At 43.6% G+C, this 20,420-nt stretch overlaps 1 protein-coding gene across 4 annotated transcripts in view; it reads left to right on the top strand.

Moving 5' to 3' along the window:
• fbxo38 (F-box protein 38) overlaps window positions 1-20,420 on the top strand; it is a 157,552-nt gene that overhangs the window by 72,468 nt on the left and 64,664 nt on the right. For all 4 annotated transcript variants that reach the window (XM_080035578.1, XM_080035577.1, XM_080035579.1 and 1 more), the window contains exons 12-16: window positions 4,041-4,241; window positions 10,998-11,153; window positions 11,445-12,134; window positions 16,358-16,458; window positions 16,709-16,811. In XM_080035578.1, the coding sequence (XP_079891704.1) occupies window positions 4,041-4,241; window positions 10,998-11,153; window positions 11,445-12,134; window positions 16,358-16,458; window positions 16,709-16,811 (1,251 nt within the window). The remainder of the gene's footprint in view (window positions 1-4,040; window positions 4,242-10,997; window positions 11,154-11,444; window positions 12,135-16,357; window positions 16,459-16,708; window positions 16,812-20,420) is intronic.

Genomic DNA, 20,420 nt, shown 5'->3' with positions numbered 1-20,420 from the left:
GTTGGGTTTTGGGGGCCTATATATGAGGAGAACAGTCATGGGATGGGGGGGCTTACATGTGAATGCGAGACACTCACAGGAGGAAGTTGTAGGCAGCGGCATGAGGGACAACTCCAGGTCCTGTTTGTGGATGACAGCTAGGCCACCACCGCGACCAGTTCTGCGGGCTGCCTCCAAGTAGCAGTAGCCTGGGGGACAGGCTTCATTTAGGGCAGAGTAAACCTCTGGCTGGTGCCAGGTTTCTGTTAGGCACATGAAGTCAAGTCCTTTTTCCCTTATATGTTCTTCAATCAAGCTGGATTTATTATTAATGGATTGAGTGTTGAAAAGTTCAAATTTGACCAGTGACTGTGGGGTTATTCTCTGTACAGGTCGCAGAGCCTTAAAATCCACTCCGCGCAGGTTATAATCCACTCCATGTAATCTATCCAGCCGGGAGTGCGGGGATCTCGCGACGCTGTGTCCTTTGCCCTCAGCCGTCCCAGCGGACCAGACGGATGGGACGAAGCCGGCAAGCTGACCACAAACAAAGTTTCTCCCTGAGCCTCTGTGGACATATCGGGGTCTGTGCAATAATCCTAGCTGCTTAATGGTGGAAATACAGGGTGGGATGGAGCGGTTGTTGTACTTCAGCAGCTGTGAGGCGGAGTACTTCAACATCGAACCAGCCATAGTGATGGTAGCCTGTTAGCAGCTAGGTACGGACCCGAAGCAGCTGGAGAAGAGCCGGGAGGCAGTGCAGAAAAATCCACGAGACAGTAGAGATAGTAGAGACAGCCTGCAGGTTGACCGGGGCATATTCCCATATTCCTCACCAGGATCACCGGAAAAAAACGCCAGCAGCAATCAGGAAAATGTCAGGGGCTACTTGTTTTTAGCCGTTGCTAGGGACGCCAAATAGTGTGAGCTACACGGCTCCTCCACAACAAAACCGGAGCAACCAAAGGTGTGTCCACAAGCTTGCTCCTCGTTGCTGATGCAGTATGTAGGGAACCAAGAACAGATCAAGGCCCACAAGAAAATCACTTTAAAAATAAAATTGGCCAAAATTGGCCCAAAATTTGCTTGGAAAAGCGGCGAACAGACAGCGCCAGCGTCCTCTCCAGCTGATGTTTTTTTTCATGATTTTAGCGACGGGGAAAGATTCCAACGGCTTCCACTATCACCTAGCAACTACGGCTACTTGCTGCAGTTGGTGTAGCGCTCACAACGTCAAAACCCTGTTCTGCCTGTAAACAGACGGACTACGGCTCTGACTACAGCGATAGGAGGTGGTGACATAAGTTCTCGAATGCTACAAATTCTACTCGACCGCCGTAGCCGTCCTCTCAACCGCCGATGATAATGTTACCAGAGATAACACTACGTGGGTGGCTAGTTAACTCCGGTTAAGTTATCCCGTGAGCTCCTCGGGGGCTAAAGTGTATGGTGTCTTGACATGCTGGTTAGAAAGCAACACACTATGTATATTCCTTTTGTCTTTAATAGTTTTTGTGTGGCGTTTGCGGGTTTAGCCATTTCTCTGACAGTCTCTGGACGTGAAGACGTTCCATCAAAATAAGTCTCCCCCCGGCACTATTTTGCAGGACACCGCTGCTGCTTCCCGGGGTTAGCCCCGCCCTAGATGATTGTGATTGGTTTAAACAAATACAAACAGGCTAGCCCAGTTTCCCCCGGTTTCCCCACCCGAATAGACGGCTCTAAACAGAGTGCTTCCAGACCCTACTACTTGCTGTAGTTTGGTCTGGCTTTGCGAGACTAATTCATATTGATACCATTATAAAGACTCCACAATCCAAATCTTTATTGATACTTTTCTATTATTTTGTTAAAAGAGAACTGGTATTATTGCTTTAATTGCTTATAAGATTAGAAGAGCTAAGGAGAGGACTTTAAACAGGTCAAAATTCCATATTTAGGCCTACTAATAATGTTATATTGCACATCATGATGTCATTTTATTGACTTGTGCCTAATAATCATTTTACTGAGCCGACCTGAACACATCACGTTTGAACCGTTTGCGATTTTTTTTTAAAGCCAACTAGTTCTTATCCTGCAGATTTTAATATGAATTTAAAAACTATCAAATTTTTTAACTGCGGGACTTGCTACACAGTCTCTCGTTTGCGTTTGTTGATCACCGCTACTTTGAATGAATGATGAGACGGTGCCGAGCCCGTCTGCAGCATGGACGGCAGCGGCTCAGAGGACGGATTTTTTTTTTTGGAGACAGAGAGTTGAAGCGGGTTGAAGGAGTTTCTTCAAGACAGTCGAAGGTACAACACTTTTGTTCTTGTGTGTGTGTGTGTGTGTGTGTGTGTGTGTGTGTGTGTGTGTGTGTGTGTGTGTGTGTGTGTGTGTGTGTGTGTGTGTGTGTGTGTGTGTGTGTGTGTGTGTGTGTGTGTGTGTGTGTGTGTGTGTGTGTGTGTGTGTGTGTGTGTGTGTGTGTGTGTGTGTGTGTGTGTGTGTGTGTGTGTGTGTGTGTGTGTGTGTGTGTGTGTGTGTGTGTGTGTGTGATGCTCAATAGCCGATATATTTTGTGTGAGTTAGCGGGAAAAAAATGTTTTGCGGACTCTAAAACACATGAATAAATAGCTTAGACTACTGACAACTCATCTAAAATCCACTTGCCCGGTCGGGCAACCAAAAAGCAATATCAACTTGCCCGAACATTATTTTCACTTGCCCCGGGAAAGCGGGCAAGCGTTAGTGTCAACCACTGCTAGAGGACAAGGGATCTGGTAATAAATCAATCAGGCTCTACAATGGAAACTGTCACCTTATGTGTCAGACGTTAATGTCTCACTCCCCACTTTTATTGTTGGCACTTTTTGTGTTTTATTTATAAGAGTTTATATTTTTATGTGATTGACCTACTTGTGATAATTGTGAATTAAAGAGACGGATTTCGGAAGATGTACACAAAGCTTCGTTGCTTCATTCATCTTCTACCTCAACATCTACTTTTTTTCCATCGTCCTGGCCACTTGGGACCCTTAACACACTGACTTATGTTACTGTCTACTAGCACCATATCCGGTGGAAACTGTGTCTTCTTATTATTCACCGCTAGGTGATCGCCGCCAGTAAAACAAAACGAAGAAACGCTGGGTGATCGCCGACCAGTAAAGCAAATAGGTACTCTGTGTCTCAGTTTTGTTTGCTAGCTGTCTCGCCTCCCGCGTAAACGGACACCCGCCGTGTGTGTGTGTGTGTGTGTGTGTGTGTGTGTGTGTGTGTGTGTGTGTGTGTGTGTGTGTGTGTGTGTGTGTGTGTGTGTGTGTGTGTGTGTGTGTGTGTGTGTCAATGATGACGATGGTGAATGAATCGGCATAGGCATCTGTGGCAGTGCAGCGCTGTCTGTTGTGGAGACAGAAGTTAGGAGAGAGAGAAACAAACTGTAGCAGGCTATACAGCTGTTTATAAACAGGTATAAAAGTGTCATAAAAATATGTGATTAATTTAGATTAATTAATCACAGAGCCTGTAATTAATTAGATTTTTTTTTTTTAATCGCTTGACAGCCCTAATTTGAAGACATGTCACTTTTGTGAGATACTGTAGTTGGAAACAGAAATCACCGAAGTAGCTGGGGGTCTAATCAGTAAAAAATAAGGAAAATCTGCATTAAGGGCAGGATGCCAGTGAAGTGGATCCTCTCACGTTGACTGCATCACGTGACTACTTAAATTTAATTTCTGATTTCAGTTATTGCCAACAATATTAATAAAATATTACTTAGAAAAATTGCAAATACAAAGAGTATTGCATATTTGTTAGGATGAAGCCCACCTAAATCCTGCCTGAGATTATGAGCCCTTTTTTTCAAGATGAAGGGAGAAAGGCGTGAATTGTCTATAATTAAAATTTTATATTTTACTTTTCTCCCACCTAAAAGCATACACACACATCTGAAAACAGCACATTATGTAGACTGCTTTTAAATAAGCATACGTTTCTTACTAAAAAAAAAAAAAAGATTGACATATGACACTTGAAATCTAACCCCCTCAGTGAAGTTGTGTTTGTTTCCACAGCACCAGTGGAGGTGAATGGGATGGGGGATGAGGAAGGAGAGGAGGAGGAAGAGGTGATGTTGGAGGAGGAGAACATGGGGGCTGTGTCTCAGATGCAAGTTAAAGGAGTAGAAGAAGAGGTGAAAGAGGAAGAAGATCAAGTGTCTCCGGGGTCCAGTCGTTTAACTGGAAGACCACAACCCCCTGATGAGGAGCGAGCAGGTTTGGAGCTACCCTTTTTCTGATCATTTGCAGAGATTAAGACCTGGGGGCTATTGCACAATGTGGGATTCAGATATCCAGGATGGGGCAGCTTCGGCCTCCCAGCCAAATGTTGAAGTGTACCTGGGCTAGCCACTGAACCCCAAATTACTTCTGATAGTTAGTTTTCACCTTGCTTGGTGGCTGCTGCTGTCGGTGTATGATTTTGTCTGCGAATCGGAACGTGGGAATTTGAACAGATCTCTCTTAAAAATCAAGATTACCTGTATGAATAAAGGTTATAAAAAATAAAACGATTATTAAAAAAAATACATTTTATAAAGTCAGCTGTGGTCACGAAAGTAAAGATTTTTACACCCCTTGTATTGTTCATAAAAGAGTGACAGTGAGATCATTTTAATAGTGAAGTGGCTAAGTGCTTATTTTCGTCAGAATCTTTCAGTTGATGATAAAAGCGTAAAAATTGGCATGAGCAGTCTCAATGGGTCACTTGACAAGAAAATTGTCCGAGACATTTGAAATTCTTAATTTGAAAATTTCTATTTTTTCTAGTTAGAAATGTATTGGGTTTTTTCATAAACATGTTTTTTTCTTAATTTTGTCTCGGACAATTTTCTTGTCAAGTGACCCATGGAGACTGCTTATGCCAATTTTCACGCTTGTTGAAAGATTGTTGCCCTTAGCCGCTCCACGATGAAGTGAAAAACCATTTCCTCTATCTGTTTCATGAATATCCAGTATTTATTTACAGAGTATTTAGTTACGCGAGAAATGTTTAGTTTGGAGCTGTATTTTACATTAAAGATGTGGAACTGTTCCAATGCAAAATATACATAGTCATGGTAGAATGACATACTGTGTAGGGGAGAGTGCCCTAAGTTGTGCCACTTTTTACTCAAAGTGATTTTAAAGTGAGGCCTTGACAGTTATGTCTCCAACTCAAATATGTACATATACACTCAACAAAAATATAAACGCAACACTTTTGTTTTTGCTCCCATTTTTCATGAGATGGACTTAAAGATCTAAAATTAATTCCAGATACACAATTGTACCATTTCTCTCAAACATTGTTCACAAATCTGTCTAAATGTGTGATAGTGAGCACTTCTGCTTTGCTGAGATAATCCATCCCACCTCACAGGTGTGTCACATCAAGATGCTGATCTGACATCATGATTAGTGCACAGGTGTGCCTTAGACTGTCCACAATAAAAGGCCACCCTGAAATGTGCATTTTTTTTGCTTTATTGGGGGTCTGGGGACTCAGAACCAGTCAGTATCTGGTGTGACCACCATTTGCCTCATGCAGTGCAACACATCTTCTTCGCATAGAGTTTATCAGATTGTCAATTGTGGCCTGTGGAATGTTGGTCCACTCCTCTTCAATGGCTGTGCGAAGTTGCTGGAGACGGCTTATGGTGGAGAAATGAACATTCAATGCACGAGCAACAGATCTGGTTGACATTCCTGCTGTCAGCATGCCAATTGCACGCTCCCTCAATGCTTGTGGCATCTGTGGCATTTTGCTGTGAGACAAAACTGACTGGTTCTGAGTCCCCAGACCCCCAATAAAGCAGAAAAATGCACATTTCAGAGTGGCCTTTTATTGTGGACAGTCTAAGACACACCAGTGCACTAATCATGATGTCAGATCAGCATCTTGATGTGGCACACCTGTGAGGTGGGATGGATTATCTCAGCAAAGCAGAAGTGCTCACTATCACACATTTAGACAGATTTGTGAACAATGTTTGAGAGAAATGGTACAATTGTGTATCTGGAATTAATTTTAGATCTTTAAGTCCATCTCATGAAAAATGGGAGCAAAAACAAAAGTGTTGCGTTTATATTTTTGTTGAGTTTAGTTAGCACGATGTCAGCCCTAAACTGCTGCATCATGCTTTTATTATCCAAAATTCTTGGGTTTGGGTGATTTGTGCCAGGGGGGCCTTGGGTAAGTTATAAGTAATTTAGTAAGTAAAATGTATTTATAAAAGCACATTTATAAGTGCTGAACATAGTGCATACAGTATAGGTAAAAAATGAAGGTAAAATAACAAAAATAAAAGACATAAAGCCAAGACATCCACATATAAACAAAGATAGTAGTGTAGAGGTAAGATAGTTAATGGGGAGGAAAAACCAGGGCGCTCCATATCTGAGCCACCACTGCTGGATGCAACCTCCATTCCCTCACTAGAGACCCTCCCCTGGAAAAAAGGTCTGCCCCTAGGTCAAATGACCATGGGATATGGGTGGCTCTGAGTGACAGAAAATGCACACTGCATTATAGTAACAGAGAGCGAGACAGTTTTAACATGGGGGAAGTAAGCAGGTCCCTCCCTGCTTGTTTATTTATGAAACCACAGTTGTGTTGTCTGTCCTGATCAGGACATGCTGGCATGTCAAAGCTAGACTGAAATGCTTTAGGGCTAAAAACACTGCTAGCATTTCCAAGTGGTTGATGTGAAGCTGGCGACCAAAACCCTCTCACCGCGACACTTTCGCACAGAGCCCCCCACCCTTTGAGGGAGGCATCCATGGAGAACACCTTGCGAAAAGTCACCCTCCCTATCGCAGAACCTTGACTCAGTAGAGCGGGATCCCTCCATGGGAGGAGAGTTGACATACAAGACGGGGTTATCGCCAGCATTCGTCGGAGATGACGCCGCGTGCATAGGGCTGGGCGATATGGACCAAATCTTATATCACGATATAGGTAATTTTATATCACGGTATGGATATATATCACGATATTCCGTGATATTCCTTTAAATTCAATGGATTACAATAACCGTACTGAACTTTAATCACATTAGATTATTTTCTTTTATTATTACTTTTGCTTGGAATTTAAATTTCTATACAAAAGAGAAACTGGTGCAAAATACCACACCAGTCTGGCTTTAGTCAGTCAGTGCAAAATAAAAATGACAGCATCAACCAAATAGCCTACATTTTCCAATTGATAGTAGCCTATATCAAAATAATGAAAGACTTGAATTTTAATAACCAGCCTTGCTGGCTGTCTCCACCAACAAGATGTCATTGTTAGCCAGCTAGCTCACGAGAGCTAACCCATGTAGTTTGCGGCTTAAAGCAAGCCAACTCTGCGTCACGGCAACAGCATGCTGAAGCACAGCAGCAAGTTTCCAAAATCAAAAAGTCAAAAATCACGTCCGTCACACCACAGTACTTCCGTCACGCCTGGGTGTTGTTGTCACGCCAGGGTGTTTGTCTCCGGGGCTGCAGCTGGACTCTACTCAGAGCTAGAGCAACAGATGAGGGTAGAGAAGCTGTATTGCAGCCCAGAACTCTGCTGCAGAGCCCCCGTGTGGCGCGGCGGTGTAACTGCAATGTAACTGTAGGGACTCTGGAAGCAGCTGCCTCCCGCCATATGAACTTTTTTTCTCCGCAATATAAACGGTATGGCCAAATCTCTCCCGGTAGACACTTTCATATCGTCCACGGTATGATACCGTCATACCGCCCAGCCCTACGCGTGCACAGCCGATGAGACGGAGTCCATCATTGAAACGTTCACATCTTTAACAGCCCGAGTGGCACTACAGCAATCATAGATGCCATCATGCCCAACAGTTTCAAAACTGTCCGAAAACACAGTTTGTGTCCCAACTGAAATTGAGCAAGGCAGCGGAGAAACGCGGCCACTCTGTGCTCTGAAAGACATGCTCGGCATGAAACGGAGCATATTTAGAGGAAAACTGCTGACTCGGGTACAGCGAGCTTTTCCGTTCGTTCACTGAAAACCCTAGCGCTTTAATGTGAGCCAGAACTAGCGACAGTTGCACTGCTGCTTGCTCTTTGGAGCATGCCACCAAAGCCCAATCGTCTAGGTAGGCTATGATGCGAAAGCCCTTCTCTCGAAGAGGAGCTAACGCCGCCTCGACTCATTTTGAAAAGGTGCGCGGGGCTAGCGACAGACCGAACGATAGCACCAGGTATTCGTATGCCGTCCCTTCGAACGCAAACCTGAGAAACTGTATGTGGATCGATACATGGAAGTATGCGCCTGTTGGATCGATCGTTGCAAACCAATCTCCCGTACCGACAGCGTTCAGTGGCTGTCTGAGGGTTAGCATTTTGAACCTGTAAGACCGCAGGCATTTGTTTAATACTCGCAGGTCTAGAGTCGGACGTAGTCCCCCCCCCCTTTATTCGGGACAACAAAATAACGGCTGTACCAACCTATGTTCGCCTCCGAAGTTGGAACCACTCGTATTGCTTTTTTGCTCAGCAAAGTGTGTATTTCTTCCCTCAGCACGGCTGCTGCTTCGCTCATTACAACTGTGTTTACTACAGAGAGGAAATGAAGTGGCCGGGCGCAAAACTGTAACCGGTAACCCATAGCGACAGTTCTTTCCACCCATGGGCAGACTGCGCATGCGCGCCACTGGGGTAGTTGTGCTGACAGCCGACTGACCTCCTGTACTGTTGGCGGTAGTATGTCTTACCCCAGTGAGCCGGGAGGGGGCGGCATTAACAGCCAGCTGTGTTTCATTTGACTTGTATTTTGACAAGCAATATCTTCCACACAAAATGCAGCCTTAATTGGTTTCAACATGGGAATGTTTACACCTTGAACATGAGGCAACTTTATTGGGGCACTCGACACAGAAACATTTTCAAATGAACATGCACATGTGTGTATGGGGGGTGAGTGCTTGGGAGACTGCGTTAAGGGAGAACGCCTTTTGGGGCTGGACCCTTGAACATAACATGAATGACGCCTCTTTGGTGGCAACAGATGAGGGCTGGCAGTGTCTCCATGCTGCTCTGCCCTCTGTACTCCCAAAGCTAGGAGTCTTGTGGCTTCCTCCTCCTCTGCATCGCGGAGTCTTTACGGAAGCTCGGCGGCGGCCCCTTGTTCCAAGCCGACTGGCGTGGAGTTTGACCCGGCGGCTGATGCTGCTTCACGGGATGGAAGCTTGAGCTCTCAGACGGTGCCGGTCTCTTGGGGGGAGGCGGCTGCGGCACTGCAGGCCTACGAGCACTGGCTGATGGCCTGGGCTTCGTGTCGCGTCTGGGAATGATGCTGCGCAGAGCCTCTGTTTGCTTCTTTCTCGTCTCAAACTTCGTCTGTCATCAAACCATTGGAAACAAATGGGGTGGGCTATCAGCGGCTATCTAACGTTAGCTAGTGAGCTATATTGTAACTTGAGGCAAAAGTTAGAAACCAGATAATGTTAGCATTCATCCTTAGACACTTGACACAATCAATCATCAATATTAGCATGCTATTTAGCCACAGAGATTTACAGCCATTAGAAAACTGACATATCCTAGCAGCTACGCTAGTTTCCTAACGGTTGGGAGCATGTGCAACGTGCGGATATGGCACAGGCTCCGCATGAGAGAAAAAAAATAAATAAATTGCTGGCCGAATTGAAATTAATTGCTGAAGTGGTTCGCGGGCAACATTAAATATTGAAACGGGACAGATTTGGCCCGCGGGCCAGAGTTTGACACTCCCGATTAAGACCTTTTTAAGTGGTACTTAATAAAATAAAGCAAAACAAAGAAGAGCATGGAATAACTGTTAAACACGTTGATTTCAAATCAGCTTGACGGCTGACTGAACAAATAAGACCACAGGATTTAGCCTAGCTAAACGTAAATCTCCATGGTAACGTATGTTGCCTCTGCTTTTGTGTAACCCGAATCATGGCTTAACCCATTGATGACGGCTGCTGCGCGATGCCACATTGTATCTCCTGCCTGATGCTGCGTAGCGCAGCATTGTTACTTTATCTAATTTTCATGGCGTGCACAGTTTTTAGACCACGTGACCACCCAAAAGCTGTGTGGTTTGCCGAAAATCACGTCAATCAAAAAAAAAAATAATAATAATACAAAAAATACGCCGGCTGTGTCGGCGATAGTGTATTACAGAACAGTTAGTGGCATTCGGAGCACAGAATCTAGGTCTACAATAGGCTACTAAAGAAAATCACACAACACATTGCATCTATTTATTAATAATATTTATGAATGAAGGCTATATTTTGCTGCTCCAACTCAAATTCAGCCCAGCCAGGCGATGGTTAAGTTTCAGTTTCGTTTTCATCTCCGTGGCATACAGCCGTTTGGACCAGCTGATCGGCTCCCGACAGCAGTTCCAGTTGTACTGGGAAGTCGGATTTATGGTGCCAGTGATAACTGAACTAAATTATAAAATAAAGCTATCTCCTCATTCCTATATCTGTCTATCTTTATCCCTCCACTGCACACTCAATCACTACTATCCATGCGAAAGGGAAGCAGGATTATAACCTCATTTAGCACATTATTTTTAAATATTTTATATTATTTATAATCCCATCTAATTTTGACAGTTTTTCGAAAAATTTGTTGGTTTGTAAGCGCTAAGGGAGTATTTTTAAATAAAACCTGTGAACCTTAACTTTTAAATTTATTTTATTTCATGTTTCTATGTGCTACACAGGCTTAGATATTAAGGTTTTGGTAGACTTGACAATTTGTACTATTTTTTCAGAAAACCCTCAGGCATTAAGGACATGCATCCTAGATTGCCATAGTCATCAATGGGTTAAGTAAACCAGGATATCCGACAAAAAACCCTGCTTAATCTCTTATCTTGGTTATGTGCAACATCCTCCTGGTTGTCCTGGTAAACTTTTATTGCGTTACTAGACTTCCTATCCCCATTTTATAAATAAGACAGATATGATCCTTTTTTAATTTCCTCTGATATGTCCTTCCCACTTCCAGGTCCCAGTGGGATCGTCCAGCAGTGCAGACCAGCAGGTGCCCCTGCCACAAATCCCCCACTAGTGATCTCGGACTCAGACAGTGAGGAAGAAGAAGGCCTTGTTTCAAGGCTAATGCCAGCTTCCTGTTTACAGCAGCCAGCTTCATTTACAGAAGGTGTCGGCACAAAAAGAACACACATAGCATTCACAGCAGTGATTTTGACTACCATTGCCTCTTATTGTAATGTGACTTTAGACTTGTTTCTGTTACACCAGCTACGTTCTTCTGCCATATGTGAGAGTAAACTTTCTGGTCTGTCTTGTACAATATAAAAAAATATTGGAAAACAGAAAAAGCTAAGTTAACCAGTCAATTTTGATGTTTTTTGAATGACTTGAATTTAATAGATTCCCCACCAGTTTTACATGTGTGTGTGTGTGTGTGTGTGTGTGTGTGTGTTTTCAGGTAAAGGAAAGACTCCACTGCGGCGGAGCAGCAATGCGGCAGCCTTTGTAGATCAGACAAGGCCTCAGGTGTTAGAGAGCAGCTGTGAGAAGAGCTGTCAGGTGACAAGTGAACAGATCAAGGCAGACATGAAGGCCGCTGCAGAGAACAGCAGGAGGACTAACAGTAAAGGAATTATTAGCGGGGCTGATGAAACTGCTCCAAGGTGTGGGGCTGACAGTGGGACTGTAGAGGGCACTGGGAATGCTGGGGAAGCAGCATTGAACGGAGTCAGACCTGTGACAGGATCTGTTGGCCGGGTTGGAACTGGTGCAGCCACATCCCAGCAGGTGGGTGGATGTGGGAAGGTGGTGGCAGAGAGCGCCCAAACAGCAACTTTAACCACTGTCGCAGCTACAGGAGCTGGCAGGACAAATAACTGCAAAGAGTATCCCTCCGGAACACAAACTGGGGAGTCTGTAGTGAGGCCGAGCTCTGGTCCTGCTATTCTAGACCCTTTGGAGCCCATAGGTGCTGCATCAAACCATACTACCAGGAGACCATCACTGCTGGCTGGACAGAGAGAGAGACAATCAGCCTCTGGTTCAGGTTCACAGCATGGTCAGGTCAGCGACGAGGTCTTTGTTCCTAGACGACCTTTGACCCGATCTTGCACCCGTATGTCCTCTGTTTCCCTGGTACCAGAGACAGGTAAGACTGAAAAACAAACTTAGTTAGGACTTTGTGTCCCCCAACCATCAATTAAGGTTGCTTTAACACTAGGGACCTGAAACAGTTCCCAAGCACGGTTGCCCGCAAACTAAAGTCTGGATGTTGTGGTATAAGTGAACTTTTCGCTCCGTTCATGGAAACTGACCACCTTTCGGCGAAATTCGCCACTTATGTGATTTGTGGAGATCCGCTGAGAAAATATTTTGGGGGGTGGGAGGGGGTCTGATGGCCAGCACAGTGTGTGTGTGTGTGTGTGTGTGTGTGTGTGTGTGTGTGTGTGTGTGTGTGTGTGTGTGTGTGTGTGTGAGAGTGAGGGAGGAGCGGAGCATTGACCTATTAAGGAAGTGGAGTGACCATAGTGACTAACTATGATTGACGGACGGTAACTCCTATCAAGTGAGCTTTGACGGTCATGTGGCCTATCAGATCCAGTATTTGTCATTGAGGGGCGATGTCAGTCAGCCAGAGCCTCTGCAGGGAAGTTTACTTTTATTGCTCTCCAAGTTATCGGAGCGTCCAAGTCATGGTTCAAGTAGCCGCAGTATTATTATTGTACTGTGTTAATGTGCCCACTCAGTATATGTGAATCACTTTTAGAAATAAATTTGCGGAGTTTGCCAACCGTTGTTTTACGGCCGTTTGCATTGATGTATGCACGCTGTGATTAATGGCCGCGATTTGCGGATTGTCACTGCAGATTAACGTGTCGCCTCAAGTTAATAATGTGCTTTTGGCTATTGCTGTTTTCGAATGGTGCATGGTGTTCTGACCGGCACACCTGAGGTGAATGTAGTGCTCATAGCAGATCAGCGCCGAAACAACACACTCACCTGTTTCCTCCACCATCGTCATATTTTGCACCGTTATGTTCCAGCGACTCGTGTGTGTGCGTGTGCACGTCTGTGAGCGTGAACACAAGAGAGAGTGTATTTGTATGTGTTTGTTTGATGGTTGTGTAGCAAAGATAATGCAAATCCTGTTTGCCACAATAAAAATTGTTTATTGTAAGGGAACAGTGGGATTGATTTGAGGCTCCATGTTATTTTCTGTCTTATTTAATGCTGGTTTTTGCCAGCATTTTTAACTGTTTTTCCAAGCTGTTTTTAAAGTTTTTCTTGATAAATACCTACACACTTTGAATGGGAAAAGTCAAGAAGGTTGGCTGACTAACTTGTTTTGCTAATTTTACTCATCTGATTTATTCATCTGATAAAATAAAAGTTTTCTTTATCCTTAATTCTCTTCACCAGAATAGACCAAATTGCTTCTCTTACATGTTAACATCACAAAAAAAATCTTCTGGGGGGTGGGATGCCCCCAGACCCCTCTAAAGGGGTTTGTTTTCGGACATCTCACCTTTTTCATGGCTTATGAGTTTGCATGCCTGCTTAGGTAAGTTGAAGACTAGTCGAGCTGCTGCTGCATTCTGAATGAGCTGCAGTAGACGGATGGCACATGCAGGCAGACCAGCCCGAAGGGAGTTTTAGTAGTCTAGGTGTGAGATGACGAGTGCCTGGACGAGAACCTGCACCATCTTCTGGGTTAGAAGGTGACGGATCCTTCTATAGTCGGGTATCATTTGCTTAGCTGTGGTAGGAAAAGCCATGTGAGTGAATAACAGAACCGAGAGAGTTGGTGTACAGAGAAATAAGGAGGGGTCCCAGCCAGGACGGATCCTTGAGGGACCCCAGTTGTGAGTGGACAAGGTTCGGACACTGATCCTTGCCAAGTTACTCGGTAGGTGCGGCCATTGAGGTAGGATGTGAGCAGGGAGAGTGCAGAGCCTGACACAGGAAATTAGGATTTTGTGATTTACCGTGTCAAAAGCAGCAGAAAGGTCCAGAAGGATGACCATAGAGGAGAGAGAGGCTGCTGCGAGGAGTTACTCTTGCCTCTTTAAGATAGTTGGGGAAACAGCCAGTTGACAAGGAGGTGTTAATAAGATGGGTGATGTAGGAAAGAAGGTCAGGAGTGATAGACTGGAGAAGGTGAGATGGGACGGGATCGAGGGGGCAGGTGGTTATCAGGGTAAGGACTTGATTGGTAGATAGGGGGCTAAAAGATGATAGAGATGGGGAGGAAGGAGGGTATGATGGAAAGTTAGTTTCAGAAGGTGGGTTAGAGAATGAAGAGCGTATGTCATATCTCTTTTTAACAAAGTGGCTCGGTAGAAGGGAGGAGGGGGACTGGGAGGGTTAAGGAGATAAGAGAAGATGGTGAAGAGTTTTTTTGGGGTTGGAAAAGGAGGATTGAATTTCTGTCTGATAGAAAGAGCTTTCGGCTGCAGAGATAGAGGCAGTGAAGGAGCAGAGAATAGACTGGTAGGTAAGCAGGTCATCAGATGTTTTGATTTCCTTCCATGAATCTCACATCTTTATAGACACAAATTTTAAAGAATATCCACCAACTATACACTACCAGACCTCTGTAGTCCGCTTATCAACTATATTTGAGGCTTAATAAGCTGCTTCTAAATATAACACACCTAGACTGACTAAAATGTTTGCAATTAATATATTTCTGGACTTCTGGATTTCTTAACACACTGTTGAATACAGGTCCTTCTCATATAATTAGCATATTGTGATAAAGTTCAATATTTTCTGTAATGTACTGATAAACATTAGGCTTTCATATATTTTAGATCCATTACACACAACTGAAGTAATTCAAGCCTTTTATTGTTTTAATATTGATGATTTTGGCAAAAAAATAAAGAAAAACCAAAAATCCCTATCTCAAAAAATTAGCATATTTCATCCGACCAATAAAAGAAAAGTGTTTTTAATACAAAAAAGTCAACCTTCAAATAATTATGTTCAGTTATGCACTCAATACTTGGTCGGGAATCCTTTCGCAGAAATGACTGCTTCAATGCGGCGTGGCATGGAGGCAATCAGCCTGTGGCACTGCTGAGGTGTTATGGAGGCCCAGGATGCTTCGATAGCGGCCTCAAGCTCATCCACAGTGTTGGGTCTGGTGTCTCTCAACTTCCTCTTCACAATATCCCACAGATTCTCTATGGGGTTCAGGTCAGGAGAGTTGGCAGGCCAATTGAGCACAGTAATACCATGGTCAGTAAACCATTTACCAGTGGTTTTGGCACTGTGAGCAGGTGCCAGGTCTTGTTGAAAAATGAAATCTTCATCTCCATAAAGCTTTTCAGCAGATGGAAGCATGAAGTGCTCCAAAATCTCCTGATAGCTAGCTGCATTGACCCTGCCTTTGATAAAACACAATGGACCAACACCAGCAGCTGACATGGCACCCCAGACCATCACTGAGTGTGGGTACTTGACACTGGACTTCAGGCATTTTGGCATTTCCTTCTCCCCAGTCTTCCTCCAGACTCTGGCACCTTGATTTCCGAATGACATGCAAAATTTGCCTTCATCCGAAAAAAGTACTTTGGACCACTGAGCAACAGTCCAGTGCTGCTTCTCTGTAGCCCAGGTCAGGCGCTTCTGCCCCTGTTTCTGGTTCAAAAGTGGCTTGACCTGGGGAATGCAGCACCTGTAGCCCATTTCCTGCACACGCCTGTGCACGGTGGCTCTGGATGTTTCTACTCCAGACTCAGTCCACTGCTTCCGCAGGTCCCCCAAGGTCTGGAATCGGCCCTTCTCCATAATCCTCCTCAGGGTCCGGTCACCTCTTCTGGTTGTGCAGCGTTTTCTGCCACACTTTTTCCTTCCCACAGACTTCCCACTGAGGTGCCTTGATACAGCACTCTGGGAACAGCCTATTCGCTCAGAAATGTATTTCTGTGTCTTACCCTCTTGCTTGAGGGTGTCAATGATGGCCTTCTGGACAGCAGTCAGGTCGGCAGTCTTACCCATGATTGCGGTTTTGAGTAATGAACCAGGCTGGGAGTTTTTAAAAGCCTCAGGAATCTTTTGCAGGTGTTCAGAGTTAATTAGTTGATTCAGATGATTAGGTTAAGAGCTCGTTTAGAGTACCTTTTCATGATATGCTAATTTTTTGAGATAGGAATTTGGGGTTTTCATGAGCTGTATGCCAAAATCATCAGTATTAAAACAACAAAAGACCTGAAATATTTCAGTTGGTGTGCAATGAATCTAAAATATATGAAAGTTCAATTATTATCATTACATTATGGAAAATAATCAACTTCATCACAATATGCTAATTATATGAGAAGGACCTGTATTTAAGGTGATATTTTTGCTATTCGCGATGTGTAGATCTTCCAAAAGCCAGGCCTCGAGTGGCAGTGAGGAGGAAAAGAATGGCTGACAAATCAACTAGCACCTCAGACCCAGTAACTGAGGACGACCATGTACAGGTACACACACACACACACACATACACACACTCACACACTCCAATTTGTTTTTAATGTACAATGTGAGTCTTAAGTCATTAATCAGTCAATAATGTGAATTAATTACACTTTTTAAGAAAGTTTAAGGAGCAGATGAATATGTTTTTATATGCACTGTACATGGTATAAAATAAACTTCCATATTAATTTGTCAGTCTTATCTTTAATTTGTTAGTATTTAGCACATACTGAGATGCTTTTGCCTGTGCAGATTTTGTCTCTGAAGAGTAAGAACCTGGTGGGTATCACACTGACCAACTGTGGAATCACTGACCTGGTCCTCAAAGATTGTCCCAAGATGATGTTCATTCATGGTAACAGACACACTGATATTTCATTACTTTTATTGATGTTTTTTTTCAAATGTTTCCTTTTCCATTACTTAGAACGGACGCTTATTAAAACAAATGCATACAGAACTGGGAGACAGGGGTGGTATTCTATTAATGATAGAGATTCAAGTTACAGAGCAAAGAAAATCTGTTTACAGTTACACCCCGCCAAGAAACATAAAAAGACAGTGACCAAACATGGGAAACAGGAGGGATAAACTGAAGAGTCGTATAGCGTGCGCTGCGCCCCTTATCATAGATAGGAATAGGAAAACAAGAGGGAAAAACGAGGTAATAGTAATCTCCTTTTTGCAAAAGGATTTACAAAATGAGTGATTCCCTTGGCCATGGGGTGATGGGTAATAATGACGCAGAGCCAGAGCCCAGTGTGGCGTGTCTAGATTCGAATTGATTCACCTTATTGTCATTACAAGAACAAGTAGTATCTTTATAGCGTTGTATGTTTGTGTTTTGCCCTCCCCTTTTTTTCCTCCGCTGCTCTCTCCAGAACTGTTCCCATGATCCATGACTTCATCAAACTCTGTTTTCAGTTATTGTTTTGGATGTAAGCATCCTGAGCCCTTTCACGGCAGAATATTACATATTGTCTGTGAAATACAACAGTTACAGTCATGCCCAAAATTATTCATACCCCTGACAAATTTTGACTTAAACTTACTTTTATTCAACCAGCAAGTTTTTTCTTGATTGGAAATGACACAGGCTTCTCCCAGAATATAATATGACGATGTACAAGAGGCATCATTGTGGAAAAAATAATTTTTCAGCTTTTATTTACATTTGAACAAAAAGTGGCATGTCCAAAATTATTCATTTTCAATAATCAATTGGAAAGGCCTGATTGGTTATTACAGCAATCAAACACATGTCTCCACTGATATTTTTGCCCTTTCATCTTTAGCAATGAGCTCCAACTCTTTCAGTTTGGAGGGTGTCACTGCCATCACCCTGGGGCCGGTTTCCCAAAGCCTTCGTAGAGCCTTCTTAACGCTATGTCATTCGTAACCCCTACGTAGAGTTCCTACTTAACATTTCGCCCGTTTCCCGAAACGTTCTTTGCTACGAATCTCTTTTGTACGTCCTACGTTGGTAAGGTTGGTCTGGAGCGCCCTCAGAGCCTTCTTAGCTCTACCGTAGGGATGTTTCAGCTCTCATTTGTGTCATTTAACTAATAAATCTGACTGTATTTCATATCAAACGGACACAGCGATGACTGTATTAAATAACAAACTGTTAAAAACGATAACTGTATATAGCGTACATATCACATTTAAAGTAAGCTAGCCTATATATTTTAGCAGAATACCATTCACTCTGATTCACAAAGTGTTCAAACTATAAGTAGCCTACATAGTCATCTAACTGACTTGACAATCAGCATTAACTGATTGGATGCGATGTCCGTCAATATGAAGATAGGCTACTTTATACGTGATACATACAGCCTACAGTCGGATCGTTTTTATCAGTTTGATATTTAATACAGTCATCGCTGTGTCCCTTTGATATGAAATACAGTCAGATGTATAAGTTTAATGACAAGTGAAGTCCCTGCGATCGCTGTGGCATCGCCAGAGATAGGCTTGGCTACTACAGACCCCCACATTTCCTTCCGTAAGCACCATGCGTAAAACGGACACGAGTGACATCCCTGTTGCGCATGGAACTGCCACAAGTCATTCATGAAGAAAATAATTGCTGGAAACAATCTTAATCTCCTCCGCTGTTTCTATATTTTTCTATAGCCTAGGCTACCTTTTTTAAATCAGTAGGCCTATAGGCTATGGTAATACGTTCGACCAAGGTTAACACTAGAACCATCGCACTGTGTTCCACACACTGCGGAGCTGTCAGCTGAGCCGGCTCAGCTGACAGCTCCGCAGTGTGCGTCGGATTCTCCGCCTCAAAACATGTAAACGTGTGAAAAAATTAATGAATAATCAATTAAAGCTTACCTTAAAATAAGTGTGCCATGTTACTGTTTATTGTATGTAGGATTTTAACTCATTTGGACGCTGTTTGGGCCGTCTGTTTTTATTGATATAGGCCATTGGCGATATTCTACTTTCAGTTTCCTTACTGACCCACCACGAAACGTGATTATTGTTCTTAAAGATACTTAGATTATAAAGCAAGAGGTGTTAAATAAATGTTTCGGCTTAGAAGGATTTCTAGTAATCTTTTATTTGCAAAGACTTGTCATGCAGCTTCGCATGAAATAAGCAGGAAATGGAAAATCGAACTCTGAGCAATCGATTTCAGCAGTGTACGTATGGAGTGTTTCTCTTAATAGACCGTTCGGGAACCACGACTACAGAGGTAAACAACTTTGGTAAGTCATAACGTAGGAGTCTTCGTAGCTCGCTAAGAGATGACGTTATCGGGAAACCGGCCCCTGATCTTTAGCTCCCTTCACAGATTCTAAATTGGATTCAAGTCAGGACTCTGGCTGGGCCACTTTGAAACGTTAATGTGTTTGTCCGCTAACTATTTCTTCACCACTCTTGCTTTGTGTTTTGGGTCGTTGTCGTGCTGAAATGTCCACAAATGCCCAAGGACAAGTGTCTCTGCCAACTGCCTGATGTTGTTGTTGAGAATCTTGATGTATTGCTCCTTTTCCATGGTGCCATTTACTGTGATTAGGTTCCCTGGTCCATTGACTGAAAAACAACCCCAAAGCATTAGGTTCCCACCACCATGTTTGACAGTGGGGATTGTGTTCTTAGGGTTGAAGGCAACGCCTTTTTTATGCCAAATAAAGGATACATCATTGTGGCCAAACAATCACATTTATTTTCATCTGACCTGTGACAGCTCCTGGCACCTCCTGATTGGCAGGCTTCCAGGAGCTGATTGCTAATCACCAACACCCATGCTGGCTGCTCTCCTGAGCTATAAAAGCTGCAGGAATCAGCCACTTGGGCCTCCCCTCTCTTGATGTATGGTTTGTTTTGCTTTGGTTTGGTTCGGGATTTGTTTAGGTAGTTTTGTTTTGCACACATATTACATTCTTCACTCACACAGACACAGCACCGATTACTGATATTCATGCTCTTATTTGGTTAAACTAATTCTTGTGTGGTTTCCTCTTTGTCCTTCCCTTGAGCCGGGATGTGACAATCGTCAATAAGTGGTTGGATTGAGTAGTTGAACAGTTTGGAGGAATATCACATAGGACAGGTTAGTAGTTGGTTTGGGAGCAGGTTCCTTTCATAGTGGGTAATCGGCTGAGGCTAGGCTAAGAGAGTTGACTGTCTGGTGAGCACCTGTCTGAATTTGAACTTTCCCTGTTAGGCTTCAGTTGCGTTTCCCCTTTGGGTTGCGTGAATTTTTTTTCTTTTGTTTTTCCCTTTTGGTAGTGCTGTGGGGCGTGGTTAGTGTCAATTGTTCAATGTCAATTGTCTCGGGGGCACATCCGAAGGATATTGGGGGTTGTCTGCTTGCAGGTCGCCTTTCAAACCGGCTGGTTTACAGTGCATAAATACCCACCGCAAGCTGCATGAACACTAGGGTCAAGATTATTCAGGTTTGGATAGGCAGTTAGGGGGGAAGTTCTAATTATATTTGCAT

The sequence above is a fragment of the Ammodytes marinus genome (assembly GCF_949987685.1).
Source record: "Ammodytes marinus genome assembly, chromosome: 10".
Classification (NCBI taxonomy): domain Eukaryota; kingdom Metazoa; phylum Chordata; class Actinopteri; order Uranoscopiformes; family Ammodytidae; genus Ammodytes; species Ammodytes marinus.
This window is presented reverse-complemented; position numbering and strand designations above follow the sequence as displayed.